A 22,052-nucleotide genomic window follows, 5' to 3' on the forward strand; every position below is an offset into this window, starting at 1 on the left:
GTGCGCTCTTTCGAGTGACGAGTCTTCTTATTTGATTGGATTTTTTTACGCAGTTTCAATGGGTTTACAGCTGAACGTGTTTCGTAACGCTCGCGCGGAAGTTCCATTGTGCGCTTCTAGGGAATAACGGGAAGAACTGACGCGTGCACATTTTTCTTGTCGTTCATTTATTGGAAAATAAAACAAGTACAAGTTATGTAAATTACTCGCCGCCATTGATTATATTACAGATTCCAAGCGGAAGCTGGCTAATTTTGATAATTATGTCGCACCAAGTCCAACTCCAGTGTTCCGAGCTGGCAATTTGCCTAGTCTTAATGAGACGACTTGTTGATTAACGTTTCTTTCTATTGTAATAAACTCTTTCGCTAGCGTGCTAAAGTGCATTTTTTTTTATGTGATGCGCGTCAAATACATCTGTAAACTCATTAAATAATAACCCGTTCGACTTGTTTGAAAAAAAAAAAAAAAAAAAATTCTGTCATAAATGACGATACGGTAAGAGCATGCGAGAGCAAAACGAGGCAGATGCGCCACTTTTCATTAAAACGGAATAGCTGGAAAACCGTTTTCGTCGAATGTTTATTTGCGCCATAGTGCATGCTCGATCGACTCTCGACGCGTAAGGATGCATTTGACGACACTTTTCCTCTCCGCTCTTGCGAGATGCATAGCTATTAAATTCAGAAAAAACAATTTGCCTTCTCGGTAAACTCTCCTCATTAGCATGTACGTTCCTCGAGGTGAGCAACTGTGTAATTTCGAAGCTCGTTAACTTAATTAAATGGCCGAGCTACGCGTTTCATTCAGCGGAACATCAAAATCGCCCTGTAATTCGCAAACATTCAAGTTTATCGTGTAAGTCGTAGTCCCGAGTATCTCGAATGTTTCGATCGTAGGTAACTTGCCACAACCAGCCTCTTGGACCTCCTTCACTTTCGACAACGCCAAGTTCCCGTTGGAATAGCTGATCAAGAGGAACTCGCCCGTCGACGCATCGTCGCCGAAGTAGACTCGGCCCGTAGCTTGGCAGACGCTCGACAAGTCGCAGATCGGATTGGCCACAAGGCTCAAATTCCTCGATGAGGTTGTCGCGCTGCTGTCGGCCGCTCCCTGCGAATGCGAATAAGCGTCAGTTCGGTGCGCGTCGGCTCGAGAGTTCTCTGGCCCTTTTCGCAATGCCCAAACGCTCGCGTTATGTATACGTCTACAATCCCCTCGCGCAGCTTCACGGCAGTCGAAGCCGCGCCGAGAGCGCTCTTAATTAAGTGTGAATCGAATCACGCCGTCCTCTTTTCGCGCTCCGTTATTTGTTTCTTGAATAAAGCGCAGACCGAAGTCGATCGACGCAAAATGTGATTTTATACCGAATGGAATGGACGACACGGATGCAATTTCAAATAAAAATTAAAATCAGCTTCGAAGTAAAATCAAATTTCTCACTATGGTTTGCAATTGTTGCTACAGTCTTATTAATATATTTCGAAATACAAGTCCATTGAACGATTCCTGAGACTGAATTATTTGAAGTCATTCATAATTGACGATAAAAAACATTACGATAGCCTTATTCGTATTTTTCATTAACGGTAAACTTACTTCAGGAGAATACCAAAGATAACGTTATTCCTTGATCGATTTGTACATAAAAAAATGCTTAATCTCGCTAGGGTTATAGAGACATTTTTAATTGAATAAAGGGCTATTTACGTTATTTTGAAATTCCAATCGTCGACCAAATAAAAATCTTTCGTATATTTTTAGCAATCACAATTATTTATCAAAAGTATCGAATGACTATCGTTACTTCTTAATGACAATTTCAAATAAAGGTGCGTAATTCGCCTCTGGGAAAAACAAAAAATTCGCTCTAAGACCAACAATCGTAATCCGAGAATAGCGATGATATCGACGCGTTATATCGCTGCATGTGCTATTTTGACAATAAAGACGATAAAGACTTTTGGCTGCTCGTTATTGAAATTCTACAGTATTAGCCGTCTATGTCTATCGCACGCTAGTTGGCATTAATACTATTCAAAATAGATGATGCTCTATGCTGCCATGCGCTTTCTAAAGGAAATTCACCAGAACCAGTGAATCCCGTGGATTTTCATTGTTAGATAAATATTGTACTCGATAAAATGCTTTTCCCGAATAAAGTATGCATTAACGTGTCACTTTTACTTTATATATTTTTCCAAATTATCAATAATAACGATCGTAGAGGAGTTTAGCTGAAAAAGTGGCCACCTAACATTCAATGTTTGTTCACAGATGAAGCGTAGAGAAGTTCTGCTATAAACATAATTAACAAAAGCCTAGACAGCGTAGTTATCGTCTATTATTACGAACGTTTTACTTTAAGAGTTGAAGCCTGCAAGTTAATGATTTCAGCATAACAATGGCATGCAATTGTAAGTTATTTCGCATTTACTGCTAAAGTGATTATTCGTTTATTTTCATCAAGACTGTTGGAAGATAATTAGTAACTTTTCTGTTAGGTGATCTATTTGTACATGCTCATTAGTAAGTTTCCCATGTACACTAAAAAGTTTTAATTGCGTTTCATATTTAAAGTTTGACCGCTTTTTTTATCGCGCAATATTTAATATCAAGTAGTATTAAAAAGGACGGTTTACTTGTTTTATTATGGAATAGAATTGTTTAAAAAAATGTTATAGTGCCAGCGCAAATAAATTATATTCTTCCAAGTACCGCAAACACAGGTACTTTTTAATTTGCCACCACTGTTACTGTTACCCCCGTCGAATTATAATTTATTCATGTTTTATTCAGATTGGTTGAATCAAATAAAAAATAAGTTTAAAATGAAGTGAAAAACTTCTATTTTTTTTTTAATCTGACAATAATGCAAATTGGAAATCTGTCTAAATAAATCGTGACCTTTCGTCACGATGAAATTTCCTATAGATTTTGTTTTGTTGCCATTTTGTTTCGTCATCGGGATTCCATTTACGCGTGTCTACAACTAAATTAAGAGCGGAAATTCCGTTTCGAGCTTCCTCTTTCCTACTCCTATAAATTTAGTATTGATTAATATTTTCAAAAAAACACACGTAACGGTGGAGCAAACAAATTTCATGATTAAACTTCCAAGTAAATCCATTCGAACTGTAAGTATCGTATCGTACAAAAAATCAGCTTACAGTTTTACTCGAACGAAATCTTTCCACTTCATTGAATCGAAGCAGGTTATTGTTCAATTCTCTTACCTTATGAACTGGAATAATACGACCAGGCCGAACGAGTAGAGCAACTTTGCCCATCGGAACGGTCACAGGGATGCTGCTGCCGTTGATTGAAGGCCCAACAGGCGAACCACCTTGCATATGCCTCCACGGATGCTCACTCGGTAACCACATTGGCACTTGATAGTGACGAGGTAGCAACACGAGACCTGACATCAAAACATTTATAAGCTCTCGATAAATAAGAATCCTGCGAACAATGGCGTCAAACGCGAAAATCAGTTCTCGATTACCGTTTTGAAGGATTTATCGGACGAGTTGTCGCACAAAGAACACGAAACGCGTCGTGCGTATATATCTCATTGTAGATTTAAACGTCGCGAAATTTAGAGCTTATTTTTTGTTTGTGCTTATACACAATCTATTTATTCGTGAGGTCTTGATTCGATCACGTGCGTAGCTATTGTTCATTGATATCAGACAAGGATTATCGTTTGCCATTGAAATGTTTAATAAATGCCCGTCAAAATTGCACATCGGATGGATTCATCACTGTTAATGTTTACGAAAGAGCTTTTTCCAAACATCAAATATTCGCAGTGGGTTATTATTCTGTTAATCGTACACATATTCAATGGCATTCAAGTCCGAATCAGCGTAACAATAGTCTTCGTCAGACACTGCTCGATCCGCAACATGCCATCACAGTGATCGAGATTGCAGTGTCGTATATGCGCGAGAATTGCCGTTTGTTGATCTTGCAAGGAATGTCGACCATCAGCAAAGCTTCTTCACTATGTACTGATCAATTACTTTTGTTTCGATCTGAAAGTCTGTAGCATTTTTCATCGATCAAGATTTATCTCAATTACGTAATATTTTTATTGTCACAGTGGCAGATAAAACGAGGAAAAGAGCACGATTGTTGCGAGCCGAAAGCCAACTCACCAACGAGGATGCTGTCGCCCCAAAGGAACTGTGAGGCGCGTGGCGGCTGTCGGTCGTCGGGAAAATGAACGGCGGTGTCGGCAAGTATAGGCGAGCCGTCTTTGGCAAAGCTGGCCAGCGTTGTTCTGTGATACGTCGTCAGCGTGGCACGCAGTTTCAGGAGATTGGCCACTTGAATCGCACTGCTGCGGCTGAGTCGCGTGCCGACAAGAGGCGATTTTTCCGGCACTGCGAGGATTCTCGGCCACGCGACAGCTAGCGCGTACCACCTGAGACGTTTTAAGTGTTCTTCTTTGGTTTTTACAATTGGTGTGCACGTATCTTTTAGGCCAGTCACCGAATACAATGCGACTTGGTACTCTTCCGCGCTTCGACAAATATTTATGTACCTCGAAAAACCTGCTTTTTACGACAGCTAATAACTTTGGAGGCTCGCGTCAGTGTATTCAATGTATATGCAAAGCTGGCAACGAAAAGCTTTACTGTATACCTATTTTACTTTCAAATTAATCCTCGCGAGCTGAAATATATATCTGTATTAAGAAAGTGTCTCGCGTCATTTTCACGGATACGCATATGTTGACACAGACTCTGTCAGATACCATTGCTCTTCAACAAGTATGATTTGATTTCAGACTTTTCCGAATTTCGAGTGCTTACAATAAGAGTCAAATATCTCTGCTTTTGAAATATTCGTAAAACGGAATTTTCTTTCCCTCTTCACGAGTCTGCGTATTCCAGCGAGAGAACGGCTGAATGTCCATAACTGCCAAAATCTGAACGTTGGATGCAAATATCGATTGCGCCCCGCCAAAACTTGGCATCGTTGTTTGTTCGCTTGACTTTCGCCAAGATTGAAAGCAAACCATCGTGACCTATATTTTAAAAGGGATGAACTCTGAATCTTTTCACGACGAATATTTTACCTTCAATTTCGAACGGCTAATCAATACGATATTACAGAATGTGCGCGTAAGTCGAGAATTTGCTTTGAGTGCAAATGGACATCGACTGTAAATTCTCTTAGTGGTCGTAATTGATGAAAAAATTGCAGCATGCAATTTTTACGTACGCAAACCGCAGCATCGGCCTTGCGAAATCGCTTAACTTTTCGATTTGATTTGCGGGGAAATCGCGTCGACCCGAGGCTCTCGACTACTTTGCCTATTGGCCTGCTAGCCTGCGTCGCGCGGAAAAATATGCGACTCCGAGCTCACCTGACGCAAAGCTCGTCGTCGATCCTTGCTCGATTGGCCCCGCACACGTACATGGCGTTGGGCACTTGGGCCGTCATCGCCTCCAGCACTCCAGCCTCGAGGACGCCTCGCAGAGTCGACCAGGTAGCTTCGACGTCGGGCGAGTTGCATTCGTGGCCGCGCAGTTCCACGCCCGCGGCGCCCGCGAAGTCGGCGAAGCTCGGGGCGTAGGCGTTGTGGACGGTGTAGTGTCGGCCACGCTGCAGATCGAACGGCAACGTGCCGCTCGACATCAGACTGCGCAACTCCTTCGTTTGCGACGAGAGCGGGATCAAACTTTTAGAATATTCCTCGACGCTGCGCGGTGTCGCGATTAATATTCGCTCGCTGAAGCTCAGTCCGCGACTGCTCCAAGTTCGAGCTGCCGATGCTTGTCACTGAATCTCCGGAGTTATCGACAGCTCGCTGTCGAAACTTGGTCGTTCGCTGTGCAAATGTTTTGTTATGGAGATGGACAAACACGCGAAAATCGCGGTGAATCGTATTATTTACGGAGAAATGTTACGGCAATAGGAAAATTATGAGAGCGAGGTATGTCGTGATCCGCATGAATGAAAGAAGTGCAATGACAGAAATTGGACAGCGGAGTGTTGCACACTCGGATCGATTGGATATATCCATATTGAAACTCGCCGTGAAGCAATCTTCGTTCGAATTGCAAATGATCCTCCTATAATTCCAATTCAAATTGTCCTCCCATCGATCGCACCGTCCGTTATTCTCGCTCGCGGTAGATTGTATCGCAAACGACAGAAGCAGAATATCAGCTCGGTCGCGCGTTTGAGAAGTTTGAGAAAAGCTTCGCGCCGGGACTGCCGCTCGGCTCGGACGCACGTACCTCGGGTAAATAATCGAAGCTCTGGCCGGACACGCCGTGGGTCGCCTGGTCTCTCGGCCAAGCGTCCCTCGTCACGACGAAGCCCAACTGCAGCCGCTGCAGGTATTCTTCCAGATACTCGGCCGCCACTTGACGGGCTTTGCCTTCGGTCCAGTCGGGATACACAACGTCTCTCGCGTCGGAGGTGCCGACGTAGGTGCCGCCTGTCGCGTTGCCGAGCAAACACGACTCCTTCTCCAAGCTCGACTGCAGCGGACTGTCGGCTCTATTGACGAGCTGCAGCGCGCGCGCGAAAGGCAAGTTTTATTCGCGTGGAAGGAACTTGGATGGGCTTCCTCGAGCGCGCGCCGGCAATCGTCGGGAGAGAAAGAGATAGGAAAGCGGAGGCGGGATGCGCTTGTTTGCCACGCTCTTCGCTCTTAAAAGGATTCCATTTCCCAGTAGGGAGTAGGGATTCTCCGAGGCGGATCATCCGGCGCGTTATTATTTCGCCAGTGAGATCCGGGCGAGTCCTGGTCGCGAGCGCGCGATGCCTCGTCCCCGCGGGCGCCGTTCCTCTCTGCGATTCAATAAATGCGATCCGACGGGTAACGGGCGCGCACCTCGCTCGGCCGGAGCTCTTTGTCGAGCCGAGCTCGAGAAAGATAATATCTGGTTTAATCAGGCGGTACGAGACCGTCAAAGCTCCCGAGTGCAATCTCGCCGTCCGCGCGCGCATAAAAGAGATTGATAATCCGGAAATCGCAAGCAAGAGCCTCCGAGAGGCTGCTGGCTGCCCGCGGAACATGCAGCGAAGCGTCTCTCGCGAGGGACGGTGCGGCCCGTGAGTAATGCGCTCGTTACGTTTCATGCTGCGCCGTTACCATCGGAGTCAAGTGCGCGGCCAACGCTCTGGGCTCCAAAAGTCCTCGCGCCTCGGCGACCAGCCCGAGGTCCGCGTCTGGCTCGAGCGTCGGCCCGAGGTGCTGCCGACTGAGGCAGTGCGAATCCCACGGGGCACCGTGTCCAGCTTCCGTCGAGTTGAGTAACCTTTTCAACGAGTCCACGGCTGATTTCAGGCTGCCGTGGTTGTCCGGGCACAGCTGTAATCCGATACGGTCGACCGACAGTAGACGAGAGTGGTTGCGAGTGTCGCTGAGCTTTGCAATGGTTCGCGAGGCAGACGAGCCGCTGTAGAGATTTAATGTGAAACCGCTGTCGGGGATGGAGATACCTCGGACGATCACGAGGTTCGAGCCGTTTAACACCTGTATGCAAGCAATTCAAATTTCTCGTGAGATAGTACGTCGTGTACTAAGCAATGCAACTTGGTGAATAATATTTCTTCAGCTTCAAATCAGTTTTTTATAATCAACTTTTGCATTTAGCTAATATTTGTCCTTACTTTATCCTTAATTAACAACTTGTTTATTTAAAAATTTATTTTTTTACATTTTAATTGTTTGCCCGATTTCTTTATCAGAATACGGCAAGTTAAAAACATTCTTCGTATAATTAAAAAAATTAAGCATTTAATTTGAGGACAACCATTCTCACTTCAATTAAAATATTTTTATTATGAATACTATGAGATTGAAGCGTAGTACATAAAATTTCGTTCACAAATCAAGATTTTTTCTTCAAATTAAGAACAATGTTCTTAATTTAAAATCATAGTTTTTGAGTACAATAAATTTAATAACTCGTGTTGTCTTTAAATTAAATTAAATAAATATCTTTAATTAACTTTTTTGAAAAAAATGACATTTTTGTTCGTTCACTTTAGCGCCACTTAAACAACACATTTAATTCGCAACTTTTTCTCTAGAACGATCTGCAGGTGTCAAATCAATCAAGCTTCGAATAACAATCCAACACGACGACAGAACTAAGAGACAAAGACACTCACTTGAATTTCGATGGGAGCTTGATAATTAAGTTGGCAAGCGACGTTAGATCGAAGAGCAAGTAAGGCAGGCTTTATTGTTCGATTTTCATTGTTGTAAATCCAATTGGTCGTTCCGTTGAGCTGCAGGGCGCCGAGGCCTTGTAAGCTGCTGCCACTTGCCAAATATAACGTTAACTCCCAGTAATTATCCGTCATTATGAGGGGCCCGCGAGCTGTGCTAAAGACCAGCTCGTCTTCACCTCGCAGAATGCTCAAAGCGAAATGGGGCTCGTGGAGCAGCAGCTTCGTCGACGGGTCGTCGCCTGAATTGCATTACAAGAGGAGGCATTGCTTCATTAGTCTCGCTTATAGCCAATTTACTGTTATTTTGCGAATCTCAGAGGTTCGGTTGAGTTGTTGCCGCCTGTGCTGACAGAGCGTGTATCGATTTGAACGATGACGATTGTAATGACGCGACCTCATAACGATGTCAGCATTCGCGACGAATAATGCTTGAATCGCCGTGCTGAAGCGGACGATATCTGCAATCGGAATTCACTTGCAATAAATGAAAAATAACGATCGCGGCACGCCGAAGAAAATGCAAGTGTACGCGCATCGCTTCGTTAAATTCAAATTGGAGGGATTCGCAGTTTACGGACTTTTCAAAGTGTGTAAACGCGAGGCTACCATTAAGGAGTCCGCGGAGTAGATAACATCGTCAAAGCCCGAGTAACTCTCCGTAACGCGCAAGTACAGTCACTGTATACATTAGCAGCGCGGCTCAAAATACCTACTAAAGCGACAAACGACACATTCCTGGAATTCCATCTAACACAAGACTAAGCAAAACATCAATGTGCTCTCTTTTTCTTTGTAATTTGCATCCTTCAGCAGCTTGTATTTGTCTTTTAATTTGAAATTAACGAGACATAATTACTATGTGAATTCGCATTTTACTTGCTGAAATTCGACATTGTTCCCTTTGAGATCGGCTTCGTTAAATAATGCGCCGCAGCGCTCTTCGCTTACTCAAAGAGAACTCTGCAACGCGAGCCTTATTGCCGCGCGGCAGAAAGTCGAAAATATGTCCGTAATCAGCGAGCAGCTTCACACTCGGCGATGCGCCGGAGCTCTGAGCGGAGCCTCGTCGTTCCGGCTTCGCGCCCAGGACTATCCGAAAGTCGTTGCCGCCCACTCGACGCACGCTAAAGCCCAGACGACCTCGGGCTGGCTTACCCGCTGGGCTGAGCATTCTCGTGGCGGTCACGCTTCCCTCTGCGCAAAAGAGAATTGTTTCGGAAAATTTGGGGAAAGCGCTCGCGAATCGCTCGCGCGAAAGCGGACGAATCGATCGACCGCTGCTCGAATACCAGCAGGCGCGCCGGACAAAACAGCATCGATGACATAATTCCGCGGCGAACGCAGTCCAGGTCTGAAGAAACGCACGTAATCCGACATCTCGCGCGCTGAAACGATTTTTTGTTTGTCCGCAGACCGTAAAGAAAGGTGCTGCGCGAGCCGGTTGGATGGGTCACCGTGTGGCTGTTACATCAGGCGCGCGCCGCAATGGTCACGAGGAAAAGGGACGCTACGCTATAAAAGCTCTGGCGAGTCCACCGGTCGGCTGTCCGTCTACGGCCGAAGTAAAGCACACATCATGCACAAGTTCGCGACCGTTCTGGTTCTCATGACTGCTGCTGTAGCTGTTCAGGCTGGCGTCCTCCACTCCGAAGAATCGCCTCTTGGAATTTCCGGCTGGGAAATCCCCGTTAGCAAGGGATGGCAAGCTCCTGTGCACAAGGGATGGTCCTTGCCTATTATCGAGCCGATCAAAGTCATCAAAACTATCGAACCAATAAAGGTCATTAAAATTGAGAGTGGAGGATGGTCGACTGGTGGTAATCACGGTTGGGATGAACCTATCAAGGTTATTCAAATTAAAGATTCGGGATGGTCCTCCGGATGGTCGGTTGGTGGTGGTACCGGATGGGACAGCTGGTAGATCTCCGTTGCCTTTGTACATAATTATTTGTATATAATCTATCTTTCTTTTTCTTTTAATAAACTGTCATTTTTTTCCATTTTCAGAATGACTTATATATTGTATTCCTATCCCGCAATATTTTTAATAAGTATTGGCAACACAAACAACATTATTAACTGGTGCATGAATGCCCAATGAATTAAAAAATCGTAAGAATAAAAAATCCTTCCATTACTATACAAATGCTTCTTTCGTCGAAAAATCAGCCGGCAGAAAAGTAGAAATGATCATTTGATCTTGAAAAATTGAAAGAAAAGTGGAAAAATTGAAAGTTAATCAAAAACAAAAATCTATTAAAAAATCTTTCAATGATCCTTAGTATTTCCGAAAAACGAGATAATAGAGTAGAAAGTTTAATATGGTCGAGAGTAAAGTTTTACTTCGAAGCAGTATCTAGTAGAAATAATTTGATCTTTGGAAACTATAATGACAATATAGTATACACAAGTTCACTTTCATTGAAGAACGTCATACGTTGTATAAATATTACATGTTATACACTTTAAATATTTGTATAATAATGAAGCGGAAAATTTTTAGAAAATTATTCGTTTTAAGCTGGTAAATTGAGTGATAACTTGCAATTTATTTAATTCGCATTGCTTAATACTTAATCATCGGTATTTTTATATTTTTTTTTTTAGATTCCCAAGCACGTTCAACAAAAAATTTCAATAACAAGCATTTGACTACAGAAGTATTCTTGTCATAAAATTTAATAGACAAATTTCGGACATCAGTTAAGCGTATTTTGAAAATATATATTTTCAAATATACTCGATTTCACCTCGTGTAATAATCATATTTTTGTGTGTATAATAAAAGAACTTTGATTATATTGAATACTAAAATGCAAAATTCTCTTTAGAAAGGAATGTTTCAAATTCACATTTGCTAAACTTTTCGAGCTTTAACAGAAATTCTATTCACAGATATATTCCAGATGAAAAAAGGAAAAGTTTTAAATATTTAAAAACATCAATTTTGACTGATGCAAAACTTTCTTCGATATTTCATCGTTGAAAGTAAAATAAATTCGAAATTTTGTATATCTAATTTCATTGAAAATGAGACATGAGGTGACATGACCAGCAAAAATAAAGCAGAAATTAAAAATGTTCAGTCTTCAGCGAAAACAATTGTACACTAATCCGAATACGTTTATCATTCATTACCTAAACCATCTGATGTCCACTGATATTCATCCACCTTATATCCGTATCTCGAAGGAAAGGAGTGATAACAGATTCTCATGTCTTCTCTCCAGCAGCACCCAAGTTTGAGACAATCATCTTTTGGGATTATCTGTCTATCAGGAAGGCAAGACACGTAATAACTCGGCTGCAAATGGCATGTTGCTTGACTGTCTGCGTCTCCGAGTGGCAACCAGGTGAGCAGTCCGAAGTAAGTGAAAGTTAGGATTAGCAGCACAACGAGGAAACTTGGTAGCACGTACTTGACAAACGGAGACGTGTAGAAACAGTCGTTGCAATTTGCTGCGGATCATTGAAATTCGGATGTATTACGTGCACGTATTAGTATAATGAATCCATAGTAAAGTAGCACATGTTCGCGCGGTTTAGATTGAAGATTAAACAAGAAAATTATTGAAATATGACACTTGTGTCGCCTATACATTAATAGTTACTGTACATATTGTATAATAAAAACAACATTTTATTTACATTGCATTTATGAAGTTTCCATTAAGATCTGTGCCAAGCGTTCTTAACGGATTCATTTACAGCACAGTTTAAAGATCAGTGATTTTACTATTAACGGAAAATAATAATTAAATAATTTCAAACACGATCTTTGAACATCATTAATGAAAATACTTTTGGTTATGCATTTTGAAATACCGGCCTTACCTGTTTTTTTCTTATTCAAAAGCCAAATCGAATCTTTATATTTTCCAAACTCCATGTCGAACACTAATACTGCATTTAAACGTTACATTCTGCAAGTACAGTTGCCTATCTACTAATAGTCCCAAAATAAAAAATAATATTAATCTTTAGATACTGACAATCGATAAGATAAATTATATTGCACTGTCGTCCGCTGTCGTCGTTGCTTTAAAATAAAGAGTAACTCGGGTAAATTAAAAGCGAGTATTTATGTTTATTAACCATTTAAAATCAAAAGCAATTATCGATCGTTTACGTAATTCATTTTGAAGCCACCAATTTTCAAAAATAATAGGTCAATCTGAATAATTCGGTTTTACTTGAGTATCAATAATTGAATATTTTAGTAAAATACCTGAGCTTTTCTGTATTCAATTAATGTTTTATTAAAAAAAAGGAACACACATACATACTTCTACAACTGTGCAGAACGCCAGAACATTGTAAAACTGGAGTTGATGACCTAGGAAGCCATAAGGAAACCAATCATAACATATATATTATTGCTGCTGTGTATATACAAAAGATTTCAAAAGTAACATTATCAGCTTTAATTATTAATTGTAAGTCACCGGATGCCATAATACTAATAAGTTTTTATCAAAAAATCATGCAAATTACTTAACTGAAGTGAGTATATTGCAGGATATCATTCTGTGAAAAATATTTTTTTGAAACTTTTGTTTGAAAAGTTATAAATGTAATAAACAAAAATTTTGTGATTTTTATTTGTGGCTTTGGAAAATATTTTTCAAAAGTGACAAACATACTGTAAAAGATTAATTTTCGCAAAATTATCAAATTCATGGAAAATTTCGTATAAACAGGAAAGCTGCAGGCTACGAAATTATAGTTCTGGTTGAAAAATTGTGCTGATATATAAGGTCACCTGTTTATTGCGAGATAGCAATGTCTTTCTTGTACAGCAAATAAGCAACCATACAGGCGCTTTTTGGTTATATAGACCAGTTGACTAATACGTATTTCAGTTAATAGAAAAATTATCGTTTCTTTCTATGCTAACCGTTGTATCTTATATTTTATTGAAATCGGTATTTCAATTGATATACTTTTGTAGCTGATCCGTAAATTTACTGTGGTTTAGAAAAAAATATGTTAATTTAAAAATTGTTTTGCAGTAAACGTTCAACCATTTCAACTATAAGTTCTTCTTCGTTGGAAAATTCAATATAGCTTTGATAGATTCTATAATGTTACAAAAAAGAAATAGAAACATTCCTTGAATACTTCAAAAGTGAGAAAAGCTATAAAAACAAATTAAAAGCGAAATTCTAATTTGAAACCTCCTTGAGCATAATTTAATAAAGTGAGGTACCAACTGCACAAGAAAGTTTAATATGGGTAAGAATAAAGTTTTATTTTGGAAAAGTACGAAGGTACATAATAAAATTGGTTCTTCGTTTGATAGTATATTATGAAACGTATTTACTTTTATGAGAAAGAACATTTATGTTTTACTTAAGACCTGCATATTATAAAATATAAATATTTACTTTAAAAAAATTTTATTGAAATTGCTTGCTTCGAAAAAATAGAATTATCAATTGGCAAAAACAAGGTTAAAATAAATTAAAGTTGAAATTCTAATTGGGAACCGGTTTGAACATATTTTAGTGAAACAAAACACCAACTGTATAAGAAAGTTTAATATCGATAGGAGTTGTTTTACTTTGAAAAAGTATACAAATACGTTGATACTGAGATGCAGTGGTTGTCCTTCTAGTAATATATTACAAAATTGATTTACGTTCATTAGAAATAAAATAACGGGACTATAATTATATGAATACTGCGGATCATAAAATATAAACATTTATTGAAATAAAGCCTGATTGAAATTACTCGCTTTCAAAAAGTACAATTTTAAACGCTTAATATAACTGAAATTTAATTGCGAATGTTGTGTACTCTCAAAGTATTTTAGTTTGCTGGACAATACATACCAAGATTATTTTTATCATTATCATCATCATTATTTAAAAATTAAATGGTCGTTCGGTCAAAATAAAAGCCAATATCGTTACGTTCGTTAGTTATTTATTTGTCAAAATAAAACTTATTGCTGATGATTCATCCTTGAGTTTCTGACATTTGCTGTCGCATCAAAAGTTAATGAGCCAACAATGAATTATTAAAAAAAACGTATCTGATTAAAATTAATTCACTTACAGGCAGGTTACTGACTACTTTGTTCATTATATCGTGTGCTGCGCGCTGGGCCATTTCCGCTGCTTGTCTAGCTGCATTTATTGGAGCTTGGAAAATTGGAGGAAAGGTAACTTGGCGTGTTTCCTACGGTAAGAAATGCTTACTTAGCTAACTTCATTGATTCCAAACACAGTTTTGGAAAAATCAGTTAACAAGTGACTTACGCGAATGTATTCCTTATTTTTCGCAGGAGAACACGAAGCAAGCTGGAAAATTGAAAAATTATATACTCGATATAAAAAAATTTTATTTTGTGAAAATCTACTCGTCTGTTAGTGCTTTGAAAATCGAATCATTTGTGAAAACGTCTATTTTTTTTATATTTAGTTGATATATTACAGTAATGGTATGAATATTACCGCAAACATGCAGACGCCAAGAAACACAGTTAACTCGAACATTTTTTAAGCTGAGTTAATATTATAGCTTCTGCAGATAATCTATAACTGAAAAGAAAGTTATCTGATCCTTACTTATATGTTATTGCTATATTGCGCAGAAAATCCTAGAACTATAATATAGTTTAATTACTGTAATTATCAAATTTATTTACTAGAAACAGTAAGGTTCAACATTTAAAAGCCATATTGTCAAAGTACTACTATTTAAACTCTATTTATGGTGTGACATAATGCTAAATCACAGGATATCCGCATAAAAATTTTTAATAATGTACGTCTGCGTAAAACCTGATTTTGGCTGCTGGCGCATTAAATTCTTGCTTTTGAGTAGTATACGTAAAATCATCAAATCTCATGCTCTGGTATTTATACTATTTCTTTTGCGTAATTCCTTTTGAATAATGTTAAACCACAGGATATGCGCATGAAAATTTTCGGTAATGTATGTCTGCGTAAAAACTGATTTTTACAGCTGACGCATGAAATTCTTGCTTTTGAGTGTTACATGTATATTCATCAAATCTCATAGTCGTTGGATAATCAATTTCGATCAATGTTAGTTATACCATTTCACATCACCTTATAAATTGTACTGACCAGCCATAGATCATATTTAAATAATAATAGAAAGTGTCCATTTTTCAGCAAAAAATTATTACCTATGAATTCATATTACTACGTAAGGGAAATATATGGGAAATAGTAAGTTTATTATACACGAATTAAAGATGAAGTCTATTATACTTTAACAGACTTTTAATAATTTTAACCTAATCTCGCAATTGGCTCTAACGAACATGATCTTAAAAATGGCTAAAGTGGATGTGTGCAAAAAAGACCTACAGCTTCTTTTTTCACTTTTTGCAGCCAATTTTATGAGTCAGAATTTCTTTACTGTAGCAATTTTCAACTTTAATTATAATAAGGATTAGACATCACAAAAAAGTTACCTTCGAGGGATGAGTAAACCTCAAAAGTAGTTTATTTACTCTACGCCAAATACATCACAACAGGTCAGTGATAAGGCAGAAAGTAATTTTGAAAGCTATAGTCTCGAAATATTCATAGTGATACTAGCAAATTACTAATTGCATAAGACATTGATCCTTATAATAGAATTAGTTATTACGTATATAACAAATAAACTGAGGAAGTCTATGAGAATATGGAAGATCGTAATTTTAGTCATTTTTTTATTCTTATAAGTTTATTTGCGCTCTCATTAAGTAAAATAAAAATTCAAAACACATTGTTTAAGAATAATTTATTTTTAAAAATAATAATCGGACACCATTCCTCCCTGATTCGAATTATCCTGATTGGGCTTCATACATATGGGATATGTTGTCTGTGCACGTAATGAAATTGCGAACTCTGTTCAGGTGCGTCGTGCAATCATTTTTTATTCACTTACAACTATATATCCACTGCTGACGCTGCTCACTTGATCCCGTACTTGTTCCAGCATTGGCATTAAGTACATTCATTAAATTTCATAAAATTGGGTGAAATAAAAAATTGAACAGTTTTGTTCTCACTCGTTTATTGATCGAAGTAATATTCAAGATTAGAAATCTGCATTGACTATCCTTGGAATCCATTCAACGGCAATTGCTATCATTCGAAACGGGTTATCACAATGTAAATCTTATCAGCAATTATTTGGAGCAGCAATTATTTTTAATTCACTCACCAGTATGTTTTTGCCAACATCGCTCACTTTGTCCCATATTTGTCCCGCTACGTGCTGTGCCACTCCCGTTGCCATTCTAAGTACAGTCAACGAAGTTTGTAAAATTGGAGGCTTGTTAGATTCATGCTTCTCCTGTTGTATGAAATTTTCGCCAAATCCTTAATATGCTTTTCCAACGTCGACATTAATGTTACTTACTTTAGTGGTTTTCGAAGTATCCAAGGGCTCGCAAACGACAAGCTGAAAAATATAAATAGGCGGCGTGCTCTTATTTATTTTTCACGAAGTATATAGAGCCGTGTTAGAATATAGATGCTGTAGAAAATACATCTGCACCTGTATAAATATATAGAATGTAACGAACGAAGCCAGATTGGACATTTTCAAGATCACAGATCCTGATGCTTCTGTTGCCAGTCAAAAACTGAGCTCGCGAGGATGCCGAGCTTTATGCAATCATTACTAAAAAATTGACAACAATGGCGTTTAGCTTTAATTACTACGAGAAACAGGATGTCGCGATTGTAAAAAGAACATCATTGTCAATGTAATTATGCAAGTATTTAACTCTGCGCGTGATGCATCAAACGATAACAGGCAATTCGTTCGTTCTTTCGACCGGAGCTATACGGTCCCGAAACTATAATCCTGCCGGCGAATGAAATTCTTCAAGATGATATTCATGAGCTACTCTTACACGAGACTTTGGTGTTTGCCGTGCACTTGAATTCTCAGCACCGGAATCCTTAATGAATGCGCTGAACTAGAAAATTTGCCTTTACGGCTGGTGACTTGTAATCAATATTTCAACAGTTTCTTTTATTTCATATGAAAGTAGCTCGTTATGGTTATTCACTTTTTTTAAATCGATCCGCAGCGATATCTTCTTCAAACGCGATATACGTAAAAAAACATTCATAATATCGGTTGCCGAAAAATAAACGTTACTGATTATGTACGCATAAACTGAAATATGAAGAGGCTATAAATAATTTATTCGATAAGTTTCTTGATTTATTATTCATTATTTAAACAATATAAAAAAATGTTGAATATTTTCTTCTTCTGTAATTTTGATTCATCGATTTCTGACGATCTGACGAAACCTGACCGTTACAACTTGCAAAACGTATATTTTTAATTGTTTGCACTGTGAACGAAGATGTGTTCCTACTTGAAAACAAAAATGTATGTAACTTGGAAATTATTCGGAATGAATGCATATTTGGTTATTAAAGTATTCAAAATTAATTTTGGGCTTGTGAATTGAAATTTAAAATAAATTAAACTAATATTAATGTGATAAATACTAATATTTATTTTTTAAGTATTTATAACAATTGAAATAAAGAAAATCAAAATGTCTTTCGAATTTTATTTCAAAATTATTGATTCATAATCATGGCACGCGAGCGCATGAAAGTATGACGTAAAAATGCGCAACACGATTTAGAAAGCGCGTGTTATACCTATACTCCTTTAAGTCCCGGCAATCTAACCTCAACGTTCGTACCTGGCGCCAGCCGTCCAACCATAAGTTTCTTGTAAAGAAGCTCGAAAGCTCTACATTTTGAGAATTATTGGCGCAGTCAGTAATAAAAGGCGAAATTTCGTCCTTCGTCGAGTGTTGTCGAGTCACAAATCCAAATCGGCTAGTAATGCTTTGCTACGAGAAAATCATCGTGCGGATGGATCAGCGACTATCAAACGTGTTTAGCGAACATCTTGCATTTTTGAAATTTCATAGAGTGAAATAGTATTGTAGTTGATTTTTTAGTTATCAATTTCGAGACTTTTTAGTTTGTTTATTGTGCATTTTTATTTTACACAAGTTGTCATTGTTGTGAAGGTCACATATTTGATTTTACTCAGAAATCATTAAAATATTGGTGAGTTCATGAAATATATTGTCAATAAAATTAACAAGTTTTAATATTCTATCACGCTGAATTACAGGTTATTTGTTTTAATACTGAGTCTTACAAGACCATACAAAAATGAGGGCCTTAGATTTAGACAAGTTTCAAAAACTACAAAGTGTTCCTGATAAAATTAGGAATATATGTATTCTAGCTCATGTAGATCATGGAAAAACGACTTTAGCTGATTCCTTGGTAGCAAGTAATGGAATAATTTCTAATAAATTGGCTGGTAAGCTACGCTATCTTGACAGTCGTCCAGATGAGCAGTTGCGTGGCATAACAATGAAATCAAGCCTTATAACATTATATCACATCTATAATGATTCAGAGTATATCGTGAATCTTATAGATTCTCCTGGGCATGTAGATTTTGCATCTGAAGTATCAACTGCTGTAAGATTATGTGATGGTGCAATAATTGTAGTAGATGCAGTAGAGGGTGTTTGTCCTCAGACAAGGAGTGCTTTGTTTATTGCTTATATCGAGGGTTTGAAACCATTTCTAGTCCTTAATAAAATTGATAGACTAATTATTGAGATGAAGTTGACACCTCTTGATGCTTATGTTCATTTGAATCAAGTTTTAGAGCAGGTGAATGCTGTTATGGGAGAATTATTTACTAGTGATGTTATGACCAGAGATGAAGAAAATGAAAATATTGTCACAAGTGACACAGATGATACAGCAGAGAGAAATATAGCTGACTGGCAATCGGCTCTAGAAGAAATTGATGATTCCAATTTGTATTTTTCACCAGATCAAGGCAATGTTTTGTTTGCTAGTGCTATTGATGGATGGGGATTCACTATCAAACACTTTGCAAAAATTTTTTCTGAAAAACTAGGTTTTAGTGAAAAGGTTTTATCCAAAACTCTATGGGGTGACTATTATTTAAATATGAAGAATAAGAGGATAATGAAAGGTGCACAAGAAAAAGCTAAGAAACCATTATGTGTTCAGCTTATATTGGAAAACATTTGGGCTTTATATGAAACAGTGGTTGTGAGAAAAGACAAAGACAAAGTGGTATCTATGGTGGAAAAATTGAATATCAAATTAACAACCAGAGACTTGAGACACAGTGACCCAAAAGCTCAGTTACATGCAATTTGCACACAGTGGTTGCCTCTGGCTAAAGCCTGTCTAGATATGACAAGCGAAAAAGTCCCACCTCCTCATAAATTATCCAATGAGAAAGTTGAACGATTAATTAGTGGCACAGTTGACTTTGCTACTATGTCTGATGAAACCCAACAGCTTAAAGAAGCCTTCTTGCAGTGTCGATCTGACAATGATGTACCTGTCATTATTTTCATTTCAAAAATGTTTCCTGTTGACAAAAGATCTTTACCAGAAAACAAACCAAAACCCTTATCTCAAGAAGAATTGATACAGAGAAAAAAATTTGCACGTCAGAGACATGCTGATAAAATGGAAAAGGATAAATTGGATGGAATCACAAGTCTTGACAATATAGAACGAGTATCTGCAAAAGAGAGTGAAGAAGTTATAGAGGAGAAAGAAGAAGAAGAATGTGATAATAGTTTAATTGCTTTTGCTAGAGTTTATTCAGGTACTTTAAGGGTTGGTCAAGAATTGTACGTTTTGGGTCCAAAGCATAATCCAAGAATAGCATTGGAAAGGCAAAAGGAAGGGGAAATCATAGATCCCAATTGGCAATTGAAAGACTTGAAAACTGGAATGCACATTACAAAAGTTACCATTTCCAAATTGTATCTTCTGATGGGTAGAGAATTAGAACCAATCACCAAAGTTCCTGCAGGGAATGTAGTAGGCATTGGTAATTTGGAGGATCACGTCTTGAAAACTGCAACATTGTCAACGACAATTGCTTGCCCTTCGTTTTCTGAATTAACCTCATTGGCAGTGCCAATACTCAGAGTAGCACTAGAGCCTAAGCATCCAAATGATTTGCAAAAATTAGTAAATGGCCTCAAACTTTTGAATCAAGCTGATGCTTGTGCCTCAGTTTCAATACAGGAAAATGGAGAAATTGTATTGAGTACAGCGGGTGAGGTCCATTTAGAAAGATGTTTAGAAGACTTGAAAGATAGGTATGCTAAAATAGAAATTAATGTATCAAAACCAATTGTATCGTTCAGGGAAACTATTGTACCTCAGCCAAAAGTTGATATGGTCAATGAAGTTATTGAAAAGAAGGCTGAAGAAGTCAATTTAGAAACTTTAACGTGGAACAATCAATGTTGCTTTGAAATTGATGCCAAACCACTGCCTGAAGAAGTTACGAAATTGTTAGAGAACAATGCCGAACTTATCAAAGAATGGGATAAACATCGTTCTGATTTGAGCAAAGAAAAAGAAGATACAAGTAATCCTCCTGATTTGTCAAAATTAAATTTAGAATCTTCAACATTGATTGAAAAGATACAGAAAAATCTGGAATCTTTTAAGAGCAAACTACTGGAAGCATTTGTTGCAGCAGGATGGGAATCTGATACACTAGATAAAATATGGTCATTTGGCCCTAGAAAATGCGGCCCCAATATCTTTTTGAATGAGAGCAGTTTTTCTGGAAAATCCTTTTGGAAGCCCCTTAGTAAATCGGTCGATCCTCGAGAGGCGTAAGTTATTAATTCATCAAAATTTGTGAAATTATTATTTTTTTTAGATTTATTAAAATTTGAATTAAAAATTGTAGGTACTACAACAGTATGGTCAACGGATTCCAATTAACTACTCTTTCCGGGCCTTTGTGCGAAGAACCGATGATGGGGGTTTGTTTTATCCTGAAAAAGTGGGAAATTCACGAAGATTTGCACAGGTTACACACTGAAATTTTAATTAAAAGTTTGAACAGATTAAATAATTAAACAATAATTCAATCGCGATAAAAATTACTATTCAAAGAATTTCGTTCAGTATCTTTATTAGATTTATGAGCAATGTAAGATAAAAGAAAAGTAAACATTACATAGAGACATTTATTGAATATTTGATCAGAACAACGCATGCACTCGTTATATAACCGATAAATTCTGACAATAGCCGATAAAATAAAAATTATAATTTATAGCGAATTAAAATTTTAAAAAGAAATAAAAAAATGTTTCTTTCGTGACACTTTGAAATTACAGTGAAAGCGGAAGTCAATCACAGAGTCATCTGGTCGGGCAGTTAATTTCAGCCTGCAACCAAGCATGTCGAAAAGCTTTTAGCGCTCGTAGGCCTCGACTTGTCACACCCATGTATTCCTGTAGCGTTTTAGTTAACTCCGATGTCCTGGGTAAGTCTTTTATAAAAGTGTGAGCTCTTCGTATAATCAAAAGAATTCATACTTTTTTGTCATAGTCGTTTATTGCTATAATATTTCATGAAAATGAATATTTACAAGTATATTGATACGCATAAACACTAGTATAGAAGAAAAGAGAGAGAATCACGTGTCTGGCTTCCTAAATAGATTGTAGATATAGCGATACAATTACAGTAAAAAAAATAAGTGGAGAAGACATGGCCTTTACCTATAATAAATAAGATTAAAGAAAACGCCGCTTAAATTCGCAACACCACGCATGTGGGGAAGTCGTGTATGGACGTTCCAGTTCAGTCAGTTGATCGTCATGTTAGCCCGGAGATCGGCTAACTGACAATTCGACTTAATCCAACCAATCACAATGACGCGGTTCCCAAAGACAAAAGAGAGAGTCGTAAGCTTGAGTATTGCGCGACGTCGATGACGATCGCCGC

The 22,052-nt window shown here is 38.0% G+C and overlaps 2 protein-coding genes across 5 annotated transcripts; one reads left to right on the forward strand and one right to left on the reverse strand.

Annotated features, from left to right (window-relative positions):
- Positions 1-156: 156 nt before the first annotated feature.
- Positions 157-12,132, reverse strand: LOC131674533 (uncharacterized). 3 transcript variants are annotated; one of them, XM_058953266.1, is made up of 11 exons: positions 12,040-12,132; positions 11,344-11,664; positions 9,154-9,399; positions 8,143-8,444; positions 7,118-7,501; positions 6,255-6,530; positions 5,378-5,664; positions 4,161-4,429; positions 3,237-3,421; positions 909-1,113; positions 157-828 (listed from the first exon to the last, which is right to left on the reverse strand). In XM_058953266.1, exons 1-11 carry the CDS (start codon positions 12,092-12,094, stop codon positions 818-820), a joined length of 2,541 nt encoding a protein of 846 aa, XP_058809249.1. In that variant the 5' UTR covers positions 12,095-12,132; the 3' UTR covers positions 157-817. The 3 variants fall into 3 exon arrangements, with proteins under 3 accessions (XP_058809249.1, XP_058809248.1, XP_058809250.1); XM_058953265.1 differs by having other exon boundaries at positions 157-1,113; XM_058953267.1 differs by lacking the exon at positions 9,154-9,399 and having other exon boundaries at positions 157-1,113.
- Positions 12,133-17,901: 5,769 nt separating this feature from the next.
- LOC131674531 (elongation factor-like GTPase 1) lies at positions 17,902-21,810 on the forward strand. Of its 2 annotated transcripts, XM_058953262.1 has the most exons (5): positions 17,902-18,290; positions 18,358-20,926; positions 21,004-21,126; positions 21,440-21,588; positions 21,697-21,810. In XM_058953262.1, exons 2-5 carry the CDS (start codon positions 18,399-18,401, stop codon positions 21,702-21,704), a joined length of 2,808 nt encoding a protein of 935 aa, XP_058809245.1. In that variant the 5' UTR covers positions 17,902-18,290; positions 18,358-18,398; the 3' UTR covers positions 21,705-21,810. The 2 variants fall into 2 exon arrangements, with proteins under 2 accessions (XP_058809245.1, XP_058809244.1); XM_058953261.1 differs by having other exon boundaries at positions 21,440-21,803.
- The last annotated feature ends 242 nt before the right edge of the window (positions 21,811-22,052 follow it).

The sequence above is a fragment of the Phymastichus coffea genome, unplaced genomic scaffold (assembly GCF_024137745.1).
Source record: "Phymastichus coffea isolate CEN01 unplaced genomic scaffold, Cenicafe_Pcof_1.1 PCOF00253, whole genome shotgun sequence".
In the NCBI taxonomy this organism is placed as follows: Eukaryota; Metazoa; Arthropoda; class Insecta; order Hymenoptera; family Eulophidae; genus Phymastichus; species Phymastichus coffea.